The sequence below is a fragment of the Anomaloglossus baeobatrachus genome, chromosome 4 (genome assembly GCF_048569485.1).
Source record: "Anomaloglossus baeobatrachus isolate aAnoBae1 chromosome 4, aAnoBae1.hap1, whole genome shotgun sequence".
NCBI lineage: Eukaryota > Metazoa > Chordata > Amphibia > Anura > Aromobatidae > Anomaloglossus > Anomaloglossus baeobatrachus.
Window position 1 is genome coordinate 418,756,500 of NC_134356.1, and position 25,083 is coordinate 418,781,582.

The 25,083-nt window shown below is 45.3% G+C and overlaps 1 protein-coding gene across 1 annotated transcript in view; it reads right to left on the reverse strand.

Annotated features, from left to right (window-relative positions):
* LOC142302463 (uncharacterized) overlaps nucleotides 1-25,083 on the reverse strand; it is an 81,669-nt gene that overhangs the window by 34,441 nt on the left and 22,145 nt on the right. The window contains exons 5-9 of the mRNA XM_075343526.1: nucleotides 22,435-22,493; nucleotides 19,033-19,196; nucleotides 9,386-9,524; nucleotides 2,894-3,022; nucleotides 76-182 (exon numbers count right to left, since the gene is read on the reverse strand). Of these exons, the coding sequence (XP_075199641.1) occupies nucleotides 76-182; nucleotides 2,894-3,022; nucleotides 9,386-9,524; nucleotides 19,033-19,196; nucleotides 22,435-22,493 (598 nt within the window). The remainder of the gene's footprint in view (nucleotides 1-75; nucleotides 183-2,893; nucleotides 3,023-9,385; nucleotides 9,525-19,032; nucleotides 19,197-22,434; nucleotides 22,494-25,083) is intronic.

Here is a 25,083-nt window from a genome sequence, read left to right on the forward strand (position 1 = left end):
CTCACAGGAGATGCTGTGGCATATACAGTGGGTGAAATAAGTATTGAACACGTCACCAATTTTCTAAGTAAATACGTATACTCCCAAAGTTGGCATTGATATGAATTTCATACCAGATGATAGTAACAACCCATTCAATCCACATAGGCAAAGAAACCAAATCATAGATTTCCATAAATTTACTGATGTGTAATAATGCGAAGTGACAGAAGAAAAAAGTATTGAACAGGCTTGCTGAAATTTACTTAATACTTTGCACAAAAGCCTTTGTTGATGATGACAGCTTGAAGACGCCTCCTGTGTAGAGAAACTATTTGCATGTATTGCTGAGGTGAGACTTTGGCCCATTCTTTCACACATACACTCTTTAAATCCTGAAGGTTTCATGGGCTCCTTCTATGAACTCTTAGCTTTAGTTCCTTCCAAAAATTTTCTATTGGATTCAGGTAAGGCTATTGGCTTTATTTTCTTTCTATGAAACCAATTGAGCGTTTTCTTGGCTTTGTGTTTCAGATCATTGTCTTGCTGAAATGTAAACCTTTGTTTCATCTTTATCATCCTGGTAGATTTTTATCAAGAATGTCATACAAATGTTCATTCATCCTTCCTTCAACTATATGAATTTTGCCAGTGCCATGTGCTGAAAAACAGCCTCTGACCATGATGTTCCCACCTCCAAACTTCACTGTTGGTATGGTGTTTTTGGAGTGATATGCAGCGGTTTTTGGCCTCCAAACATAATGTGTATTGTGGCATCCAAAGAGTTCAATTTTGGTTCCATTTGACCTCACTATATTCTCCCAGTATTTCACAGACTTGTCTAAATGTTGTTGCAAAAGTTAAACGAGCTTGAACATGGTTTTGGTTCAGCAATAGAGTCTTGGGTGATGAGCGTTCATACAGGCCATGGAGGTTGAGTGCATTACTTAATGAGGTTTTTGTAAAACTATTGTACCTGCTGATTCCAGGTCTTTCTGTAGCTCTTCACAGGTGGTTCTTGGCTTTTTCACAACTCTTCTCATAATTACATAATTATTTTTACTTCTCTGTATGGAATATTGTGGGGAACACCTGGTCATGACCGATTTATGGTGAAGTGATGCTCTTTCCAGCTGATATTATTTTGCACTAAGTGGCAGGATCATTTCTAATTACTGATAGATTTCAGCTGGTGTAATGACTTTCCATGGCTTTTTTCACCTCTCTTTCTTTATGTGTTCAATAATTTTCCTCTGTGTAATTTCTCATTATTACTCATGACTTAATTTATGGACATTTATGGTTTGAATTATTTGCCTTTGTGGATTGGATGGGTTGTTACTGACATCTGGTGAAACAATTATGTCAATAGCACCTATAAAAATATTTTTACTTGAAAAATTGGTGATGTGTTCAATACGTACTTCACCTGCTGTACATTACAGACCACAGGAGACATGGGTTCATATACATCACAGAAGATGCTGGGGCATACACATTACAGGAGACACTGGGGCTGCCACTGTTGTCGTCGATGGGACTGGTGTGTAGAGCGTGCTAACTCCATCCAAAAAATACATCCTAACGCTGGTACTGGCCAGTATCAAGATATAATCCTTCATTGCATGCGCCGCAGTGTTGAATACTGAATGCTGCATGCAGAGTTACGAGCAATTAAAGGGCTAGTGGCCAGCAAACTGAACTGTGGAGCAAAGGCCTCAATCTACCAGGAGCCGAATGAAAGGACATCATGGCTTTAAACTGCATGTGAGCCAGAGGTATGTTTTTATAAACAAATCCAATTGTGAAAACGCTAAATTTCTCATAGTCTATTGATTAAGCAGTACTTTTGCTCACGGGACAAACTCTTTAAGATAGTCTTCAATATTAGTGGGGTCTGACATCCAGAGCCCCCACTGATCAGTTGTTTTAAGCTCCATCAGTGGCCAGATGTAAACAGTGAACGGATGTGGAGTTCAGCTCTGTATACTGTGAAGTGGCAGCTGCCATCTCAGCTCCTATTCATATTAATTTAATGATGACAATGGTCAACCTGCTTAACAAAAGGTTCCAATATTTAACAGATTGTCCAAAGCACTGCTGCACTATGACACTGCTGTTTGACAGTGAACCATATGGAACAGTATCCTAATCCTCTACTAATACCATCTGAATTGCTTTATAGTCATTATTACCTTTGCTAACAATTGTGAATACTTTAAAGGGAACCAATCACTAGGATTTTCGTATATAACCTAAAGCCAGTGCTATACTGGCACTATCAGGCTGATTCTCTACATACCTGTAGTGGTCAACTCAGATGTTTATGTTTTGAAATCCAAGAAAGTAAAGTTTATAAGGTCATCAGATTCTTGAGTGACAGCAGCTGAGGATGAGATAATATCTGGGGGGTATTCATAGTGATCGCCTCCCCCTGTTAGAATTAGCATAAGTATTATACCATCAATTTACTTTTTCACTAGCAGGACCTGTGCTAAGGTCATACCCATGTGACCAGAGGGGACGGGGCCTCAGCCAACAGAAAAATGTTGCTTCTTGGTATCAGCTTTGTTGGCTGAGGCCCCGCCCCTTCTGGTCACATGGGTAAGACCTCACACAGGTACTGCTAATGAAAATCGATTGTATAATACTTATGCTAATTCTAACAGGGGGAGGGGATAATTACGAATACCCCCCCAGATATTATCTGATCTTCAGCTGCTGTCACTCAAGAAGCTGATGATTTTATAAACGTTACTTGCTTGTGTTTCAAAACCTAAACATCCGAGCTGACCACTACAAGTATGTATAGACTCAGCCTGATAGTGCCAGTGTAACATTGGCTTTAGGGTATATATGAAAATCCTGGTGATTGGTTCCCTTTAAGACACTAGACATAAATACAGAAAGTCACCTTTCTATCTCATTATAGCTGGTCAAACTACTCTTCTCCAGTTCTAGTCGTCTTTGCAGATCCTTTAACCCTCGGACTGCTGTCCATGATCTTTTTGCCTCTTTACAGGAACAGCTGTTCTCTTCATTCCTATAAATGATTTTAAAAATTTAGATTTACCAAGAAATATGCTGAAGCTTAAAGTAACATTTACTAAAAACAAGTTTAGTTTGCTCAACTAATCTATATATAGTACTGCAGTATAGCAGTAATATATATGTATGTGGTATAGCAATCTGTATATGCATAAGACTATAAAGACACCAAATGGTATGTATCCCCCTTACATAACAGTTAAAGGGGTGGCTCGTAGAAAACAAGTTATTACCTATGCACAATTTAGGTGATGATAACTTATTGCTCAGTTGGGGTCCAACCAGTATGACCCACACCAACAGGCAGAAATGGGCAATTTTATCACTGCTAGAGATAAAAGCAGAAGTGCCATGCTTGACCACTGCTCAGCTCATTCCCTATGGGGATTTCTCAGTCTGACCTCCACCAATCAATAAGTTATTAACCATTCCCAATGAAGCAACCAGCGAGGGTTACCTTCAGTAAAACCAAGTTACTGTGTGCAAAACAACAGGAATGGCTGCTATCACTTATGTTTGCAGGAGCAGGACGTCACTGTGTAGACTGCCAACCTGAGATCTCGATTTCCAAAAAAGGCAAGAGGACACCGTTTGACACCTGCATTACGAAAGGGAAGTGGAAACTATTTTAGGCGATCTAGTGCTGAACCCATCAAACCTAAAGTGGAAAGAATTAATTTATTAATGACATTGTGGGTGGGATTGACAGTAAAGTGTCAGTCTTTGCTGATGACACTATGTAGGATATTAAAAACTGGCCTTGATAGTACAATATTGATCTGGATAAGATTTCGGAATGGGCAGACACATGGCAAATGAGATTTAATGTTTATAAATTTAAAGTAATGCACCTAGGACGAAGTAATCCCATAGCTGCGTATACATTAAATGGAAGTAAACTTGGGACTACAGAACAGGAGAAGGACTTGGGTATTCTCATTACAAATAAGCTGAGCAGCAGCACTCAGTGTCAGGCAGCAGCTGCAAAAGCAAACAAGATTCTAGAGTGTATAAAAAGAGAGATTAGATCCCGTGATCCCAACGTATTGTTACCCCTCTATAAATCACTTGTAAGGCCACATCTGGAATATGGGATTCAGTTTTGGGCTCCACATTTTAAAAAGGACATTAAAAAGTTAGAGTCAGTTCAAAGGCAGGTAACTAGGTGATTGCAAAGAATGGAAGGCCTCCTATAGAGAGGTTGGAAAAGTTTGATTTGTTTGGCTTACAAAAAAGACGTCTCACAGGAGAGCTCATCTATATGCAGAAATACATGTGTGGTCAATACTAAGGACCAGGGGGCACTCACTGAGAGTGGAAAAAAAGCTAAGCAGCTAAATAGGAAAGGTTTTTTTACAGTTAGAGCAATCAGATTGTGGAATGCCCTACCACAAGAGGAAGTAATGGCAGACACTATAACAGCTTTTAAAATAGGGTTGGAGGATATCCTCAGTACACACAACATTGAGAGTTATACATTATTTAGTGACAAAATATATAATTGGTGGAGGAAGGTTGAACTAGATGGGCCTAGGTCTTTTTTTCTACTTATGTAAATGTAACATACTTGATAGAAAATTTAAATTGTGAGCCCTAATGGCAACAGTGATGATAATGTCCTTAAAGTGCTGAGGAATATGTTGGTAACATGCCCATGGGGCCTCAGGGCTCCTCGTCACCAGGGCAGTGGTATTTGGGGTTGCTGTGACTGGCCTGACCCGGCTCCATGGTCCCATCAGTGTCAAAAAAGGGTGAACGGATCACCGGTATGGGGGATGATGGGGGTTTGCAGCGCCACCTGTGGTATGCGGCCAACAATCAGCCGCCGCTTCGAGATGTTGCTCTCCTCTGGGATGGATGGTCACGCAGTTCAGATGGTCCAGCTCCCCACAGGTAGAGCTTGGCCCTAGGGAGGACGATGGTGGGCGGTAGTGGCCATTGGCGCTGGGGCAACGGCAATGACGGGACGACACCAGGACTGTGGACAAAGTTCTTTTACTCACTGTCAGGTCATCACCCTTGAAGTGCCGGTTTCCGCCGTGATGGGCCCCAGCCGATCCCGTATAATTCAGAGGCCATCACGGGTGTTGTGGAGTGTGAGACCTTCCTTCCTTGCGCTTGTAGTGTGGATCCCCGTGGCATGAAGCTATTTTGAGACCCCAGTGTCCTTGGGTTTAGTTCCCGTCCCGTTCGCAGGCAGTGCGACTCAATTGTGGGCCGACTGTGGTCTTGACTCCTGACACTATATGCTGCTGTGCCCCGGGACCTTTGTGGTGGGCAATGGGATGTGAAATCCCACTTCCCTGCAGATTCTGATGGTGCAATGTGGAGTGTACGTCACCCTAGGGTTCTGCACCCTGACTGTGCTGGTCCCAAAGGGGCTGTTAGGCTCACCCCTCGGCTACCGTGTTTCTCCTCTGTCTCACCAGCTCCACCGGTCGTCTCCTGCTTCTTCCAGTCTGCTCAGTCCTAACTGAAGGAGCTCTAAAGCACGCCCTTTAGTCGCCGTGGTCCTGTGAATCCCTGATGTTCTGGCACTCTCTCAGTCAGTCCCAGGAGAGCTCTTAAGCACTCCTCCCGGTCGGTCTCTCTGAGGGGAGCTATGCAGCACACCCCTCAGCGACCCTACTTCTGTGTCTCAGACTATTTTGAGATAAAAAGTTGCACACTAGTCACAATGTATGGGGAAATAATGAAAAGCAGGACTGCTATGGGAATACTAGACTGGAAAATACAATGAACTATCTAAAAAATTGAAAAAACTTGAAATTGGAATATGCATAACTGTTAGTGATGAGCGAGTACCAAAAAGCTCGGGTGCTCGAGGCTCGGGCCGAGCATCCCAAGATACTCGTGTACTCGGCCCGAGCACCGAGCCCAGTGTTATCCTATGGGAGACCCGAGTATTTTTCTGAAATGACCCCCGGCAGCATGTAGAAACCCTAAAAATGTCACAAAAGTCTCAGAAGAGTGCTCAAATGACATGGCAACAGCATGGGGAAGACCCCTTGAAGCATTTATCACTCAAAAGTCACAGCTGTGAACAATTTTGTCCGAGTTTTACGCCATTTTTACGGACTCACCAGAAAACCTTCCAAAATGACACCAAAATGAATTTTCATGGCAGAAATGTTAAGGGCACATACCCAATAGTGAGATAGAGCTGGTGTATGTTACTTTTTGAGATTATTACATGAAAGATTTTACGTAAAAACATTGTGTGGCACTCCGATGTCCAAAACGCACGTTTTGTGCTTTTTACTAGCGATGTCGGTCATTTTTTTTTTCATTCTATCTCCCGTCGGTCGGTCTTGCTCTGTCTGTCTCTCTCTGTCTTGTCTGTCCCCCTCTCACAGTCTGTCGGTCAGTCTCCCCCCTCTCTCATACTTACCGTTCCCCGATCACTGCAGCGGCGCTGCACAGCTGTTCACTAAACTCCGGCGGCTTTTCCTCTTTTGAAAAAGCCGGCCGCTCATTAATCAATCTCGTATTCCCTGCTTTCCTGCTTTTCGGCGCCTATGATTGGTTGCAGTGAGACACGCCCCCACGCTGAGTGACAGGTGTCTCACTGCACCCAAACACAGCAGCCGGTGGGTGTGTGTATACTGTGCAGTGAAATAAATAATTAAATAATTAAAAAAAACGGCGTGCGGTCCCCCCAATTTTAATACCAGCCAGATAAAGCCATACGGCTGAAGGCTGGTATTCTCAGGATGGGGAGCTCCACGTTATGGGGAGCCCCCCAGCCTAACAATATCAGTCAGCAGCCGCCCAGAATTGCCACATACATTATATGCGACAGTTCTGGGATTGTACCCGGCTCTTCCCGATTTACCCTAGTGCGTTGGCAAATCGGGGTAATAAGGAGTTAATGGCAGCCCATAGCTGCCACTAAATCCTAGATTAATCATGTCAGGCGTCTCCCCTAGATTCCTTCCATGATTAATCTGTAAATTACAGTTAAAAAACACACACACCCGAAAAATCCTTTATTAGAAATAAAAAACACTAACAAAGTCCCTCATCACCAATTTATTAACCCCGACAAACCCTCCATGTCCGGCGTAATCCACAGTCCTCCAACGTCGCATCCAGCTGTGCTGCATGAAGGTGACAGGAGCTGCAGAATACACAGCCGCTGCTGTCAGCTTCACACAGCAACTGAAGACAGCCGCGCGATCAGCTGAGCTATCACTGAGGTTACCTGGATCCAGCGGTGGATGCAGCAGTGGCCGCGGGTAACCTCAGTGACAGCTCAGCTGATCGCGCTACTCACCGCCGCTCCGGTCAGCTCCACGCAGCAACTGAGGTGAGTATCGCGATCAGCTGAGCTGTCACTGAGGTTAATCGCGGCCACCGCTGGATCCAGCGGTGGCCGTGAGTTACCTGACTGACAGCAGCTGATCGCGCTACTCACCTCAGTTGCTGTGTGAAGCTGACAGGAGCGGCGGTGTATTCTGCAGCTCCTGTCACCTGCATGCAGCAGAGCTGGACGCGACGCTGGAGGTCCGTGGATTACGCCGGACATGGAGGGCTTTGTCGGGGTTAATAAATTGGTGATGAGGGACTTTGTTATTGTTTTTTATTTCTAATAAAGGATTTTTCGGGTGTGTGTGTTTTTTAACTGTAATTTACAGATTAATCATGGAAGGTGTCTCGGGGAGACGCCTGACATGATTAATCTAGGATTTAGTGGCAGCTATGGGCTGCCATTAACTCCTTATTACCCCGATTTGCCAACGCACTAGGGTAAATCGGGAAGAGCTGGGTACAGTCCCAGAACTGTCGCATCTAATGCATGCAGCAATTCTGGGCGGCTGCTGACTGATATTGTTAGGCTGGGGGGCTCCCCATAACGTGGGGCTCCCCATCCTGAGAATACCAGCCTTCAGCTGTATGGCTTTATCTGGCTGGTATTAAAATTGGGGGGACCGCACGCCGTTTTTTTTAATTATTTATTTAACTGCACAGTATAGACACGCCCAGCGGCTGCTGTGATTGGGTGCAGTGAGACACCTGTCACTCAGCGTGGGGGCGTGTCTCACTGCAACCAATCATAGGCACCTGTGGGCGGGGAAAGCAGGGAATATGAGATGGCTGTGTGCAGAGCACAGCGCGCCCGCTGGTATAAAGGCTCGGTCACGCTGTGCGGGCCGGCCAATCACTGCAATTCCACAACTAACAGGGCTGTGGCATTGCAGTGGTCTGCCAGCCAATCCCTGCATGAGGGCTGGCTCTTAAAAGAGCACCAACATGCAGGGATGAAGACCACGAGTACAGCACGAGTATCGCGAAATTACTCGATACCCGCCGAGTAGCCCGAGTACAGTGATACTCGTGCGAGTACCGAGTAGTGACAAGCATACTCGCTCATCACTAATAACTGTTATGAAAAATAAGAATACAAGAGATGCTTAGCCATTGTATTGATCAATGCAAAAGAGCCCCAAACCACGCCAAGGTAATCTCTATTTTTGGGGTCCCTAGCATATATATAACCTCACCTGCAGTTAATAAACTTGTTCTGTATGGGAAGCAAAAGACCAAGCTATATATGTGAAATGAAACACATGGCTATGGGTGGGGCAGGGTTCTCAGACAGAAAGTGCATACTAATAGAGCTATGAAGGTGCCCGGCCGCAGTACTGAGTGTGGCACCCAGGGAAAAATTAACTTTATTTCTCCTAGGTGCCACTGGCTTTTAGTGATCAGGCGTGCCCAGAGCAATTACAAAAAGTATTAAGGGCTGAATAAACACATGCGAGAGTTTAGGTGCCCTGGGGAAGAACTTCACAGGTTCCACTTAATATATAGATTGCTATTACCCACTTGCTCGCTCTGTTGGTTTTAATATTCTTTTGTATCTTATGAGGAGTAATAAGTAAAGTCAATCTGTTTTTAAATGAGATAATGGAGTTTCCTGCTGTTGTTTTTAATTTTTTAGATTCCTAATGAATAATATTTTAGCCATATTATTCATTAGATCATGTCGGTTCTGTTGAATAAGTGTATCAGGGACATTTTACGAAGGGTTTTGTTTATGGGGTTTAGGTACAGAAACTACGTAGGGCATTGTATCTATGTTCCAAAGTTACTATAACCCTAGTAGTATACTGGCATTCACTTTGTGAAATGAAACATCATCATTTATTATTACAATATTCAATATAGAAGTAGAGAATAGGGGGTTTATCCTCTTTATCTTATTTTATCTGAAAATATACAGTACTTTTCCCCAAACATATTGTAAATCACAATCACATTAGAAAAAATAATATCATATTTGCATATTAATTTTGTCTTTTTAGGTATGCAATATGTTGGCATTGTTTGTACTTTTTCCACAAATTCCATTCACCTGAAATTGTGTGCTGCCCCGGGGAGTTGTGACAGTACAAGCTCGCTGCCCCTCTCCAGACCAAACTCTACCAGCATCTTCAACTCATTCATATTCTGCTCCTTCTGTTCATTGTTCATGGAAACCCAGACCTGTGATCCTGCAAAGACAGCTTATATATTACATAGATGGCGAGTAACAGTAATGACAGTGGCTTATCAGTACTTCATTAAGTGATGAGCTCGTAGGCTGTGTGCACATGTTGCAGATTTATTACATTTTAGATGTGTTTTTTCAGTGCAGATTTGTCACAAAACCTGAAGGGTTTTCTGATGGCAGCAAAATCAATGAGAATCCTGAAGACTCATGCACAAGTTGAGCATTTTTTCCTTGCAAATTTACTTTAGAAAAAAAACTGAGGAACAAAAAATGTGCAATAGGCAAACACATTACTACAAAAAGATATAGATAATGGGTATATGCTCACCAGATTGAGTTGTGTAGCACACAACCTCAAAGGTATATGTCATCAGTGTTCCTGCTCTGGGAAGTCCTCTGACGAGTCTGGGACCAGAAGGTCACAGCACCTTGTTATGTGCAGGTATCAGCTTGTATTTAAATGTATCTGCTTTCTTTTGTTGTTGTAGGGGTTCAAGACTCTTTTCTATCGTTACAAATCGGTGCTGCCGATGCCGCAAGCATCCTGCTGCGGTTTCTGTTCCACCCAAGCGCCGGCCTCTGTTTCTGGCCATGCCTAAGGTTATCCAGCTGGCTGCTCGGTGCTCCATGTCTAAGTGTGAAGAAGCAGCTAGTGCGCATGCGCAGGATGATTTGTTTCAGTCTGGGACTAAAGGGGCTTTACACGCAGTGACATCACTAGCGATGTCGCTGGTGAAAGCACCCACCCCCGTCGGTTGTGCGTTATGGGCAAATCGCTGCCCGTGGCGCACAACATCGCTAACACCCGTCACACGGGACTTACCTGCCTAGCGAAGTCGCTGTTGCCGGCGAACTGCCTCCTTTCTAAGGGGGGCGTTTTGTGCGGCGTCACAGCGGCGTCACTAAGAGGCCGCCCAATAGAAGCGGAGGGGCGGAGATGAGCGGGTTGAACATCCCGCCCACCTCCTTCCGCATTGCCAGTGGCCGCAGGTAAGCTGTAGTTCGTCGTTCCCGAGGTGTCACACATAGCGATGTGTGCTGCCTCGGGAATGGTTAACAACCTGCATCCTCAACAATCAACGATTTTTTGAAAAGGAACGACGTGTCAACGATGGATGATTAGGTGAGTATTTTCCATCGTTAACGGTCGCTCGTTGGTGTTACACACAACGACATCACTAACAATGCTGGATGTGCGTCACAGAATCTGTGACCCCGGCAATATATCGTTAGATACATTGTTGCGTGTAACGGGGCCTTAAGTCCCAGAAATGTCCAAAGGTGCATGCTCAGGTATTTTGCTCTCTTTCTGAGTCCAGTGTTTTGCCTACTGAGCATGCTCAGTCTGATAGTCTCAATTCTGAGGCCAAGTCCTCAGTTCAGGCTACTGAGCATGCTCGCACACTTTGTTATCTGTCTGAGGCTGTCCGGTTTGAGCACTACTGAGCATGCTCAGCCTGATAGCCTCAGAAATAAGATTAAGTCCTCTTGTTATCTGTCTGAGGCTAAGTCAAACGTGAGCATTACTGGGCATGTCTGTGATGTGGCAGGATCCGATACGCTGACTGTCGTCAAATGTCCTGCTGATGTGTTGACTCCTGATGATTAGCTAGCGGAGGCCCATCCTTATGACCTTGCAGCCCACAATTGGTCCTCAGACGATGATTGGGGAGTGTGTTTGGGGAGTTGCCTAGATTTAATAAGCCTCCCTGGATGCGCAGTCTTCACCATTTGTTCTCTATGTGCCAGTGCATTAGGTCCTCTAGTGCGCCATTGTTAGACGTCTGGTATCACACTGTGTTCCTAGAGTGTGTGCGATCTTACCCTCCAGTGTTGATCGCTTAGACAGGCAGGCTTTAGGTGTCGTGGCCTCGCCATGTTTGGTGTGTGTTGCCGGCAGTAAGCTGTCGGTACCTGTGTTGCGTGCCAGACAGGTTGGTGTAGCGCCAGTGTTAGGCCTAAGCCACACGGCAAGAAAAACGGTGCGAGTGGAGTGCGATAAAACATCGCATTCCAGTCGGACCAATTTTAGCCTGTGTGTCAGCGCACAAGAGCGATTATTTTCTTAGCCCTAATCGGACCGAGAAAACAATCTCAGCATGCTGCGGGTGTAATGCGATCATTGTTTCTCTCGCACCCATTCAAGTGTATGGTGCGAGAGAAAAATCGCACTGCACTCGCAGTACACTGGTGTACCACAAGTGCTGAGTGAGAATCGCAATAGCTGTCTACGGAGGAGAGAGGGAGATAAATCCCTTCTCCCCTCCACAGCACTGGTCCACCCCTCCGCAGCACCGCCCCGCCACTCCGCAGCGCCAGCCCGCCCCTCCGCAGCTGATTTCTGCTCGCACAGTCGGACCTCAGTCGCAGGGATGACACTCTGCTCTGCTGTACTGCCAGCGTGAGCCCAGTGTCATGCGAGGATCGCACTAATGCCCCGTGTGGACCTGGCTTCCGGGCTAGTTTGTGTAGAGTTGCAGCGGCCCTGCCATTTGTCTGCTATTGTCCTTCCTACCTTAGGCAGCACGGTTAGTGCAGTGCCATCCGACTTGATTTATATTTAAATCAGGAGCAGTGCATAGAGTCTCTGTGGTGTTAACAGAGATCTCTATTTGTGCTTGTAGTCTCTGTGGAGTTTAATGGAGACTACTGCCTGTACACTTTGCCTCTGTGGTGTGAACAGGGGCTACTACTTGCAGTGGAGTATATTCTTTGTGCAGTCTAAACAGAGATTGTGGCTTGTGTCCCTTCGTCGCTGTGTACCGTCTAAAGCTATGTGCCCACGGGACTCTGTATCTGCGGATTTTTCTGCAGCTAAATCCGCAGCATTCCCCCGGAATCTGCACCTTTTCATGCTGATTTTGTGCGGATTTGTTGCGGATTTGTCGCGGATTTGACGCGGATTTCGTTGCGGATTTTGCGATTTTTTTTACATTCAATTGAATAGGCAAAATCCGCAGGTAAATCCGCAACAATAATTGACATTCTGCAGATTTTTCCGCACGGAAATCCGCATGATTTCCGCTGCGGAAAAATCCACAGGGTGGGCACAGCATTTCCCAAATGCCATAGAAATGGCTGGGGAGTAGCTGTGCTGCAGATTTCTGAAAAATCTGCAGCATTTCCGCGAGAAATCCGCGGCAAAATCCGCGCAATTTCCGCTGCGTGGGCACATAGCCTAACAGTGCAGTGGGTACACAGTTGCGTTACTGCTGCTTAAGTGTCAACTTATAGCTGCAGAATACCATCTCTGCACAGTGGACCCTGGCTGGTGATTGGGATATTCTCACATCTTTATTCCAATCCTCCCATAACACTTATCTGGCTATCATTTTAAGCCTAAGGCCATGTGTCCACGCTGCGGAAAATGCGCGGATTTTGCCGCGGATTTCTCGCGGAAAAGCCGCGGATTTTCCGAAAATCTGCAGCAGCGGCACTTCCAAGCCATTTCAATGGCATTTTGGAAATGCTGTGTCCATGCTGCGGATTTTTCGGCGGCGGATTTGCCGCGGATTTTGATCCGGAAAAATCTACATCATGTCAATTATTGTTGCGGATTTTGATCCGGATTTTGGCTATAGAATGGGGAAAAAAAAAAAATCCGCATCAAAATCCGCGGCAATTCCGCGGTAAATCCGCGGCAAAAAAAAGGTGCGGATTTGTCGCGAAAGTCGCGGATTTTCATGCAGAAAAATCCGCAGCAACATTCTACCGTGGACACATAGCCTTAGGGGGGCTTTGCACGTTGCGACATCGCTACTGCGATATCGTCTGGGTCAAATCGAAAGTGACGCACATCCGGCGCCAGTAATGACGTTGCAACGTGTAAAGCCTAGATGCACCGATAAATGATCGCAAAAGCGTCGAAAATCGGTGATCTGTGTAGTGTCGGTCATTTCCATAGTTTCGCTGCAGCGACAGGTACGATGTTGTTCCTTGTTCCTGCGGCAGCGCACATCGCTGTGTATGAAGCTGCAGGAGCGAGGAACATCTCCTACCTGCGTCCACTGGCTATGCGGAAGGAAGGAGGTGGGCGGGATGGTTACGTCTCGCTCATCTCCGCCCCTCCGTTTCTATTGGCCGCCTGCCGTGTGACGTCGCTGTGACGCCGCACAACCTGCCCCCTTAGGAAGGAGGCGGGTCGACGGCCAGAGCAACGTCGCAGGGCAGGTAAGTGCGTGTGAAGCTGCCGTAGCGATAATGTTCGCTACGGCAGCTATCACAAGTTATCGCATGTGTGACGGGGGCGGGGACTATCGCGCTCGGCATCGCTATCATCGGCTAGCGATGTCGCAGCGTGCAAAGCCCCCCTTAATCTCAGGTGCAGATCTTTGTGATCACTCCCCTTTGCTATAAATAGTCCTTTGTCTTACCATCTGATTCCAGTTATCGAATCTCATCATTCTTATGCTGATGACTTTGGAAGGAACCAGTCTCTGGAAGAAGCTAATGAATCGTGACAATTGCAGTGGTGGTGTGTAGCTCCATTGGAGGAATTTGCAGTGTTTTCATTTTCGTGAAAATTTTCCACCTGTCTGTCTCCCTCCCCTTGTGTTGTATTATTGTAGTGTTGAGACTAGTGCTCGCTCCAGCCTTCTCACTAGCCAGAGTGAGTTCATGGCAAGCAAGGGCCTCGGCACGTGAGCGGCGATGGGGGTAAGGACTCGTATAGGGAGTGCAAGGATCAGCCTCAGGTGAGTGTAGGAGGTGACCCCACTTCCCTCTGCCTAGTGCCAGGGCCCACCGTTGTATCGTGTTTCTGGGGTACCCTGTGTGTTGCAGCGCTCACCGTGGGTTCACTTATACCTGGCAGTACCCCAGTTGTCACTGCGTGACAGGATTTCAGCTGCTGCAGGTCACACGAGGGATTAAACAGAAGAAAATGGAAATACGATGCAAGGGTCTCCTATCTCTTCATCTGGAAAAAAAACATTATGTTATGTGGTTTATCCTGATGAAGAGGTTAGAGAACCTTGAAACATATAGAAAATAAACCAGAAAAATCATCTGTGCCTCCGGTATCCTTTCACTGGCCAATTTCATGTATCAGAAATTTATATACTATATATATATATATATATATATATATATATATATATATATACAGTTAGGTCCAGAAATATTTGGACAGTGACACAAGTTTTGTTATTTTAGCTGTTTACAAAAACATGTTCAGAAATACAATTATATATATAATATGGGCTGAAAGTGCACACTCCCAGCTGCAATATGAGAGTTTTCACATCCAAATCGGAGAAAGGGTTTAGGAATCATAGCTCTGTAATGCATAGCCTCCTCTTTTTCAAGGGACCAAAAGTAATTGGACAAGGGACTCTAAGGGCTGCAATTAACTCTGAAGGCGTCTCCCTCGTTAACCTGTAATCAATGAAGTAGTTAAAAGGTCTGGGGTTGATTACAGGTGTGTGGTTTTGCATTTGGAAGCTGTTGCTGTGACCAGACAACATGCGGTCTAAGGAACTCTCAATTGAGGTGAAGCAGAACATCCTGAGGCTGAAAAAAAATAAAAAATCCATCAGAGAGATAGCAGACATGCTTGGAGTAGCAAAATCAACAGTCGGGTACATTCTGAGAAAAAAGGAATTGACTGGTGAGCTTGGGAACTCAAAAAGGCCTGGACGTCCACGGATGACAACAGTGGTGGGATGATCGCCGCATACTTTCTTTAGTGAAGAAGAACCCGTTCACAACATCAACTGAAGTCCAGAACACTCTCAGTGAAGTAGGTGTATCTGTCTCTAAGTCAACAGTAAAGAGAAGACTCCATAAAAATAAATACAAAGGGTTCACATCTAGATGCAAACCATTCATCAGTTCCAAAAATAGACAGGCCAGAGTTAAATTTGCTGAAAAACACCTCATGAAGCCAGCTCAGTTCTGGAAAAGTATTCTATGGACAAATGAGACAAAGATCAACCTGTACCAGAATGATGGGAAGAAAAAAGTTTGGAGAAGAAAGGGAATGGCACATGATCCAAGGCACACCACATCCTCTGTAAAACATGGTGGAGGCAACGTGATGGCATGGGCATGCATGGCTTTCAATGGCACTGGGTCACTTGTGTTTATTGATGACATAACAGCAGACAAGTGTAGCCGGATGAATTCTGAAGTGTACCGGGATATACTTTCAGCCCAGATTCAGCCAAATGCCGCAAAGTTGATCGGACGGCGCTTCATAGTACAGATGGACAATGACCCCAAGCATACAGCCAAAGCTACCCAGGAGTTCATGAGTGCAAAAAAGTGGAACATTCTGCAATGGCCAAGTCAATCATCAGATCTTAACCCAATTGACCATGCATTTCACTTGCTCAAATCCAGACTTAAGACGGAAAGACCCACAAACAAGCAAGACCTGAAGGCTGCGGCTGTAAAGGCCTGGCAAAGCATTAAGAAGGAGGAAACCCAGCGTTTGGTGATGTCCATGGGTTCCAGACTTAAGGCAGTGATTGCCTCCAAAGGATTCGCAACAAAATATTGAAAATAAAAATATTTTGTTTGGGTTTGGTTTATTTGTCCAATTACTTTTGACCTCCTAAAATGTGGAGTGTTTGTAAAGAAATGTGTACAATTCCTACAATTTCTATCAGATATTTTTGTTCAAACCTTCAAATTAAACGTTACAATCTGCACTTGAATTCTGTTGTAGAGGTTTCATTTCAAATCCAATGTGGTGGCATGCAGAGCCCAACTCGCGAAAATTGTGTCACTGTCCAAATATTTCTGGACCTAACTGTATATATATATATATATATATATATATATATATATATCTATATAAGTCAGCGCTGCACCGGCCTCCCTCACCTCCCGCAGGCCCCCCTCACCCCCGCTGAGGGTCACACTTTCAATTGTATCGGCATCGCAGATGCCAATACAATTGAAGGCAATGATGATAGAGGGAGCGGCGCGCTTCCTCACACATCATTCTCCTGCAGTATCTGTCTGCGCTCTGCCTCTGACAGCTCAGTACACAGGAGCGTGATGACGTCATTACTGTGCGCGCCTGTGTCCTGAGCTGTCATAGCGGCAGAACAGTGGACACGCTGGGGAGACCGGAGCAGCGGGGGAATGAGGAGGAAGTATGTATTGATCATGGTGGCCAGATGACTATGGGGCTGCATTAAACAACATGGGGGCTGCATAATGTTGCTACATGGAGCTGCATAGTGCTGCTACATGGAGCTGTATAGTGCTGCTACATGGGGCTGCATAATCCTGCTATGTGGGGCTTTATAATGCTGCTACATGGGGCTGCATAGTGATGCTACATGGGGCTGCATAATGCTGCTACATGGGGCTGCATAGTGCTGCTACATGGGGCTGTATAGTGCTGCTACATAGGGGGCTGCATGGTGCTGCTACATGGGGCTGCATGGTGCTGCCACATGGGGCTGCATAATGCTGCTACATGGGGCTGCATAGTGATGCTACATGGGGCTGCATAATGCTGCTACATGGGGCTGCATAATGATGATACATGGGGCTGCATAATGATGATACATGGGGCTGCATAATGCTGCTACATGGGGCTGCATAGTGCTGCTACATGGGGGCTGCATAGTGCTGCTGTATGGGGGGCTGCATAGTGCATCTACATGGGGCTGCACATGCTGCTACATGGGGCTGCACAGTGCTGCTACATGGGGCTGCATAGTGATGCTACATGGGGCTGCATAGTGATGCTACATGGGGCTGCATGGTGCTGCAACATGGGGCTGCATAGTGCTTCTACATGGGGGCTGCATAGTGCTGCTACATGGGGGCTGCATAGTGCTGCTGTATGGGGGGCTGCATAGTGCTGCTACATGGAGGGCTGCATAGTGCTGCTACATGGGGCTGCATAGTGCTGCTACATGGGGCTGCATAGTGCTGTTGCATAGTGCTGCTACATGGGGCTGCATAGTGATGCTGCATGAGGCTGCATGTGCTGCCACTAAGGCTGCATAGTGTTGCTACATGGGGGGCTACATAGTGCTGCTACATGGGGACTGCATAGTTCTGCTACATAGGGGGCTGCATAGTGCTACTACATGGGCTGCATAGTGCTGCTACATAGGGGGCTGCATAGTGCTGCTACATAGGGGGCTGCATAGTGCTGCTACATAGGGGGCTGCATAGTGCTGCTACATGGAGGGCTGCATAGTGCTGCTACATGGAGGGCTGCATAATGCTGCTACATGATGCTGCTACATGGGGGCTGCTGCATGGGGGCTGCTGCATGATGCTGCTACATGGGGGCTGCATTATATTATGGGGAGCAATCTTGGGTGCATTATATTATTTGGATGAATATTTGGTGCATTATATTATATGGATGAATATTTGGTGCATTATTCTATATGGATGAATATTTGGTGCATCATTCTATATGGAGGACTATGGGGGCTGCATAACACTATGGAGGAATATGCAGGTGCATTATATGGAGTAATATGAGGCTGCATTAAATTATGGGAACAATATGGATGCTTTATGTTATATGGAGGAATGTGGGGGCTGCATACTTCTATACCCCCCCAGAGCTGTATGTCCCCTTCAGCCCAGTGCTGTGTACCCCCAAAGGTCTATATCCCTTCCACCCCAGTGCTGTATACCCCCCAGAGCTCTATGGCCCTTCTATCCCAATGCTGTATTATACCCCCCAGAGTTCTATGTTCCTTCCACCCCAGTGCTGTATAGTCCTCAGAGCTGTATCCCCCCCCCCATCTGGAGCTGTATGTCAGCCCATTGCTGTATGCCCCCCTCCTCAGTAATGTGTATGCCCCCCAGTAATGTGTATGTCCCCAGCCTCTCTTGTGATGTATATACAGCAGTGTCTGTGTGCGGCTATGTCAACGCAGCACAGCTACATGCCCTGGAGTAGCTGGATGGCAGACAAGCGGGGGAGGTGAGTGAGGCTGTTGCCGGCTTCCCCATATTAATAATACCTCTAATGTGTCTGTGTGTATGATGTGTGTCTATGTGTGTCAGTGTATGTAACTGTGTATAGATTTATGTCTGTTTATATATGTGTTTTTGTGAATTTCTCTTTAAATATGTATATGTACATATGCCTGTATGTGTATGTATCTCTATGTGCGTGTCTGTGTGGGATGGGGCCCACTGAAACTTTTTCGCCCGGGGCCCACAAAAACCTGGAGCCGGCCCTGTATCATCCCTTGCCATATCAGCCAAACCGGCCATTTTCAGCAGAGCAGATACAGTAGAAGTCATGGTTTATTTTCACTTTCTCCTTGCAGATTTGGCATGGATTTAAATCTGTAGCATGTCATTCTTTCAGCATTTTTGCTGCAGATTTCACCCATACTAATATATGATAAGAATCTGCACCAAAAACAAGAGGCAAAAATGCATCATAAACGTGTCATAAACGTGCATTTTGGCATTTGCTTTTCCCCCCCAAAAGGTGCAGACATTTCTGCACAAAATACTTTACGTATACACATACCCATAACGTTCTAGTACTAATCAGTCAGCGCACATACCATAGTGAGCTTGTAACATATCACAGAACAGCTTCTCATTTAGTGCAGCATATTTGTCATCTACAGCCTGGCTCAGATCCGTGTCATTAATAAGGAGGTAACTTCTTGCATGTGTTGTTCCTTCAGCAGCTCTGACTATGACTTCAAGGCCCTCATTATCCCATCTGAAAAAGATCAAAAACATCAAAGTTAAAATTGATGTCTCGAGAATATACAATTACAATCAAAATTATTCAACCCTCTTTTTAAATTAAATTTTATCAGCAAAATTTACAAACCTACTGCTGTTTGCAATACACCAATGAAACAAGAACAATTTAAAGGGCAAGGCACATATAACATAACAAGGGGTTTCTTTAAATTCAATAAAAAAAATCAATTTTTACTGATAACTACAGTCTCAGAAACTCAACCCTTTCATCACAAGAGTGTTTAATACGTAATAGTGCCCTTTTGGCTGCTGCAAATGTGATGCCTAACCAGGCACTGGTTCTAGCAGCATTCCAGAAGAATCTTAGTCCATTCCTTTCTAGAAAACAGTGCCCAAGTGTTACAACTATCAGAACACTTCTATACAGAAGCTATAGCCCTATTCATAGATCTCAGAAAAAAAGCATATGAGTTTATTCAGTATACAGTTCTTCATCCATTAATTTTAGGTTACAATCTACAATGTCATCTTTTAAATATCAAAATTTCAATTTAATTGAATTTAGTAATAGTTAGTGATGGCCGGACTTACAGATAACCGAGACCAGTGAGTCTAACCAGTGTAAATAAAATTCCGGTTTCAGCCCAGGATTGGTCCCGATTATCTGGCCAGACGCCGGTCTCCATATAAGTCTATGAGGACAAGAATTCAACAATAGTGTTAGAAGGCATGGGGATTGGAGCAAGCACTTCATACTTATCGAGGCTCCGACGCGGTTGTAACTGCTCCCAGGCCGTTCATTCACTTATGGGGCCGCTCATTTATCTTCATGCACATGCACTGCTTTCCCCGCCCCTTGGCCGTCCTGGCATCTGTGATTGGTTGCAATCAGACATGCCCCCTGTGTGACCGCGTCTGACTGCATCCAATCACAAACACTGTCTGCAGCTCCCTATCGTGGTGTAAAAATAGATAAATAAATGAATCAAACATTTGGAGTAGTGGTCCCCCATATTATGATATCAAGCACAGATAAATCATAAGGTTACAGGCTGCAGCCCCCAGCCGTGCGCTTATCTTCACTGTGTATCAAAATAGGAAAAACCGCATTATGCTTTATTATTATTATTATTATTATTATTTAAATAAATAATTTGACTTCTTACCGACATTGGACGTACTGGGTACGTCCTGCCTCATGTCGGTATAGTCACTGCCGGCTGCCACTGGCAGCCGGCGGTAAGTTTCGCACATGTCAGCTGATTTGAACAGCTGCCATGTGTGGCTATCAGGCACAAGCGGATTCGCTATCCACTCATGCCTGTTAACCCCTTGAAGCTCGCCGTCAAAATGTGACAGTGTGGTGTACATCCCAGTCGTGGTAAGCACCCCTTCACCCGGCTCCATCAGAAGTCACGCACGTGATCACGCGGAGTTGATGGTTGCCATGGTAGCACAGGATCATGTGATGACTCCTGTAGCTATCATGAGTCAGTTCCTCTTACAGACGGTAGAGTGCCGTCTCTAAGAGGAGAGCAGCTTTTCTGCAGATCAGAGCAATGCAACTGTGATCTGCAGAAATGAACCAGCGATCAGACTGCTGATCCTTATGGTCCCCTAGAGGAACTAGTAAAATAAAAATAAGTTAAAACAAGTTTAAAAAAATTAAAAAAATTAAAAATTCAAATTACCCCCTGTTCACCTCATTGAAAATTAAAGGGTTAAGAAAATAAATAAAGAAATATACACATATTTGGTATCACAACGTTCATAAACGCCCGATCTATCAAAATATAAAATCAATTAATCTGATTTGTAAACAGCATAGCCGCAAAAAAATCCACACGCCAAAATTGCGTTTTTTTGGTTGCCGTAAATTTTACACAAAATGCAATAACAGGCGATCAAAATGTAGCGGACAGCAGCAAAAGAGAAAAAAGGATCCAGCACGAATTCCTTCTTTGAAATAAAAGATTTCTTTCCCTTTATTGATGCACTTAAAATCATGTGAATACCGAATGTGGAAACATGTATCAGTTCATAGAAACTGAAATGTAGCATCTGCGCAAAAATGGTACCTTTAAAAATGTCAGCTTGAGACGCAAAAATAAGCCATCACTGAGCCATAGATTCCGAAAAATGAGAACACTACAGTTTTTGGAAAATGGTGCAAAAAGTGGGCCACTTTTTTGGACAAACATCTGATTTTTTTTAACCCCTTGGATAACAGTAAATCTATTTATATTTGCTGTCTACGAACTTGTACTGACCTGAGGCATCACACCAACACATCAGTTTTACCATATAGTGAACACGGTGAATAAAATATCACAAAAACAATCATCCAATCTGAATTTTTTTGCAATTTTTCCGCACTTGGAATTTTTTTGCTGTTTTCCAGTACACTATATGGTAAAACTTATGATTTCATTTAAAAGTACAACTCATCCCACAAAAAAATAAGCCCTTATATGGCAAGATTGACGTACAAATAAAGAAGTTATGGCTTTCGGAACAAGGGGAGCAAAAATGGAAATATAGAAAATCATCCAGGGTGAAGGGGTTAAAAAAAAACAGAATGTGGTCCCCCCAATTATGATACCCAGCCATAATAAAGCCTGACAGCTGGGTGCTGGCATTCTGAGGCTGGGGAGACCCATGCTTATTCGGCCACCCATGCCTAAAAATAGCAGCCTGCAGCCATCCAGAATTGCTGCATCTATTAGAGGCGACAGTCTCAGCGCTTTACCCGGCTCTTCCCAATTGCCCTGGTGCAGTAGCAATCGGGTAATGAGTTAATATCAGCTCACAGCTGCCACTAAGCCCTAGATTAGTAATTGGCTACGTCTATGAGACCCCCCATTACTAATGTGTCAGTAAAAGTAAATAAGCAGAAACACCCTAAAAATTCATCATTTGAAATAAAAGGCAAAAAAGCACCCTCTTTCACCACTTTATTAACCACAAAACACCCCTGAAGGTCCATGTAATCCACACGAGGTCCAACGATAATTCCAGCACTCCTACATCTGAATTCACACTGAGCGGCCATAGAACATGACACCCGCTGTGAGGTTCAGGCAGAGACTGAGTGAGCCGTGCGTTCAGCTGATTACATAACTCAGGTGATTTGCATTCACAGTTGGAATTTCCCATGGCCCGACACTCGCGTACGTTTGAAACCACCCATCACTAGTAATAAACCATCTTGTAATCTCCTTTTTAGGAAGGGACCCTCAATTTTTACTTACTGATTTTTCAGCTTTCTGCTTTCATCCATCACCTCTCCCTGATACCGCCGCTGGTCATTCTATAGGAAATAATAACATTAGCTAATGAATTAAACTCATATTATATATTTTCAATGGGCTTTCTCTTCAATGGTGTTGAAATGTAAATGCTGAAATATTGCTAAGCAATCTGTAGACATCAGATCAAAGCTTCTATTTTCACTTTCCTGATGGTCTAAAAAGAATATTTTTATTTTGCCAAGAAGTTTGTAACACATTTTGTGTAATTCTGTCTCTCTAATTTACAACTTTACAAATGTGAATACTCCATGTGGGATATGGAATAAAAACATTGCATCCATTTAGATACAAGTTTCTCTTTATGGATTTGTAGAAAAAGGAATAACCAACATATAAAGGTGAATGTGCTCTAAGGAGGTCTAAAAACAATAAGAAGTTTTACATTTGAAATCATCCAGTGTTTTTCAAATAGAAAATATTTTAAATTGCAACAAGCATGAAAAAAAGGAAGATACCCAAATCAAGAGCAAGATTCCTACTAAAGCTTAAAAACTGGATCCTAAGGCGGGCTTTGCACGTTGCGACATCGCAAGCCGATGCTGCGATGTCGCACGCGATAGTCCCTGCCCCCGTCACAGGTACAATATCTTGTGAAAGCTGGCGTAGCGAAAATTATCGCTACGCCAGCTTCACATGCACTCACCTGCCCTGAGACCGTCACTCTGGCCGGCGACCCGCCTCCTTATTAAGGGGGGGTCGTGCGGCGTCACTACGACGTCACACGGCAGGCGGCCAGTCAGAGTGGAGGGGCGGAGATGAGTGGGATGTAAACATCCCGCCCACCTCCTTCCTTCCGAATATTCTACGGAAGCCGCGGTGACGCTGGTAGGAGATGTTGCTCGCTCCTGCGGCTTCACACACAGCGATGTGTGCTGCCGCAGGAGCGAGGAACAACATCGGACCGTCGCGTCAGTATAATTATGGATTACGCCGACGCTGCACCGATGATACGATTACAACGCTTTTGCGCTCGTTAATCGTATCATCGAGCCTTTACACACTACGATGTCGCATGCGATGCCGGAAGTACGTCATTTTCAATTTGACCCCACCGACATCGCACCTGCGATGTCGTAGTGTGCAAAGCCCGCCTAAGAGTTTCCCTTATACAGTTTATCAGACTAGATTTTAGGCCTTTGCACAGTGTCTAGCGTCCAATTGAAAAGGACATTTTTATGGAATATTTTTCAATGCTTCTGTCTTTCATCTGTTTTCAGCCACTTAGTATTATCCAAGAAAATCTCAAGGATACAGAACCTTGTCTGACAGAGAATAACACTTCTTCATCCATATATTCATCCATTTATTGGCATCCCATTGCCCAAAGACTCCAGTTCAAAACACTAACCATGACATACAAAGCCATCCACAAACTGTCTTCCCCATACATTTGTGAGCTAGTCTCCCGCCACCTACACTACAGTTCAATTGTTTGGGGTCACTTATTTTTTTAAAGAAAAGCACATCTGTGACGTCCCTGGAATATCAGGTCGTCACAGGGTACTGCATAAACTGCCATTCCGTGGAGTATTCCAAGTCCCTCATGGTCCTGGATCCCTATCTAAATAGTGTATCTAAATCCTAGATACACCCTGCACCACACCCACCAGGCACACCAGTGGACGGCTTGAGTGGAATAGAGTCGCCCAGTAGAGAGGAGGACGGGAGTGGTGGCTCCTAGAGAAGCTGTCTAGAGAAGCTGCGCCTAGAGGAGTCGGACCCCCGGTCGCAGGGGATTGTGGCAAGCTGCCTGGACCTGTCAAAGGAGGACGGCCGGCAGCCAAGCACTATCACTGGTCCGGGACCAAAGGCACGACGGGGTACACGGACCCTCGGTCGGGGAGTAGCTTCAGGCAACCCGACAATTTACCTGAGGAGAACGGAGCCTTTATGATCTGTTCCCACCTGCTCCAGAATCGGGGCATTAGCGAAACGACGGGGATGGGACTTTCCAATCCAAGACGGTCCAGAAAATCCCAAGCGTGAGCCCTGAGAGCGAGCTCCCACAATTAGCCACAGTGGGGAGCGGGGCCCGGCAAGTTCCATACTACTGGGCCACCACGTTGAAGTTAAACTTATTGCCAGGAGGCAGGTCACGGATCACCAGGCAACACTATAGGAGACGGGACCCAGATGAGCTCCCCTCAGCGGCAGCGGCACCCTAAGAGTTGGTTTACCCGGTTGTCAGCGTCTGCTTATTGACTGAGTGAGTACGAGAGTGACCCCTGCATCCCACGGCATCTTCCCCCACGAGTCCCGGGGCATCTCCCCTACTCGTGGAGGGCTACGACACTTTGCTGTCCCACTTCATCACCCCGGGTACTCCCAACGGCAGCGGTGGTACTCCCCAAATTACCGTACACCGCGGGTGGCGTCACGAACTATATATACATTCCCCTGTAAATACCCCCCTTTCATTTGAGGTGCTGCACGACCCCAGGTCCGGAGACCCTCGAGCCACAAAGAACCCATATTCGAGCAGCTTCCATTTGTGGCGGCACACATCTTTTTCAATGAAGCTAACATTAAATTAAACAGAAATACACTCTATACATTGTTAATGTGGTAAATGACTATTCTAGCTGCAAA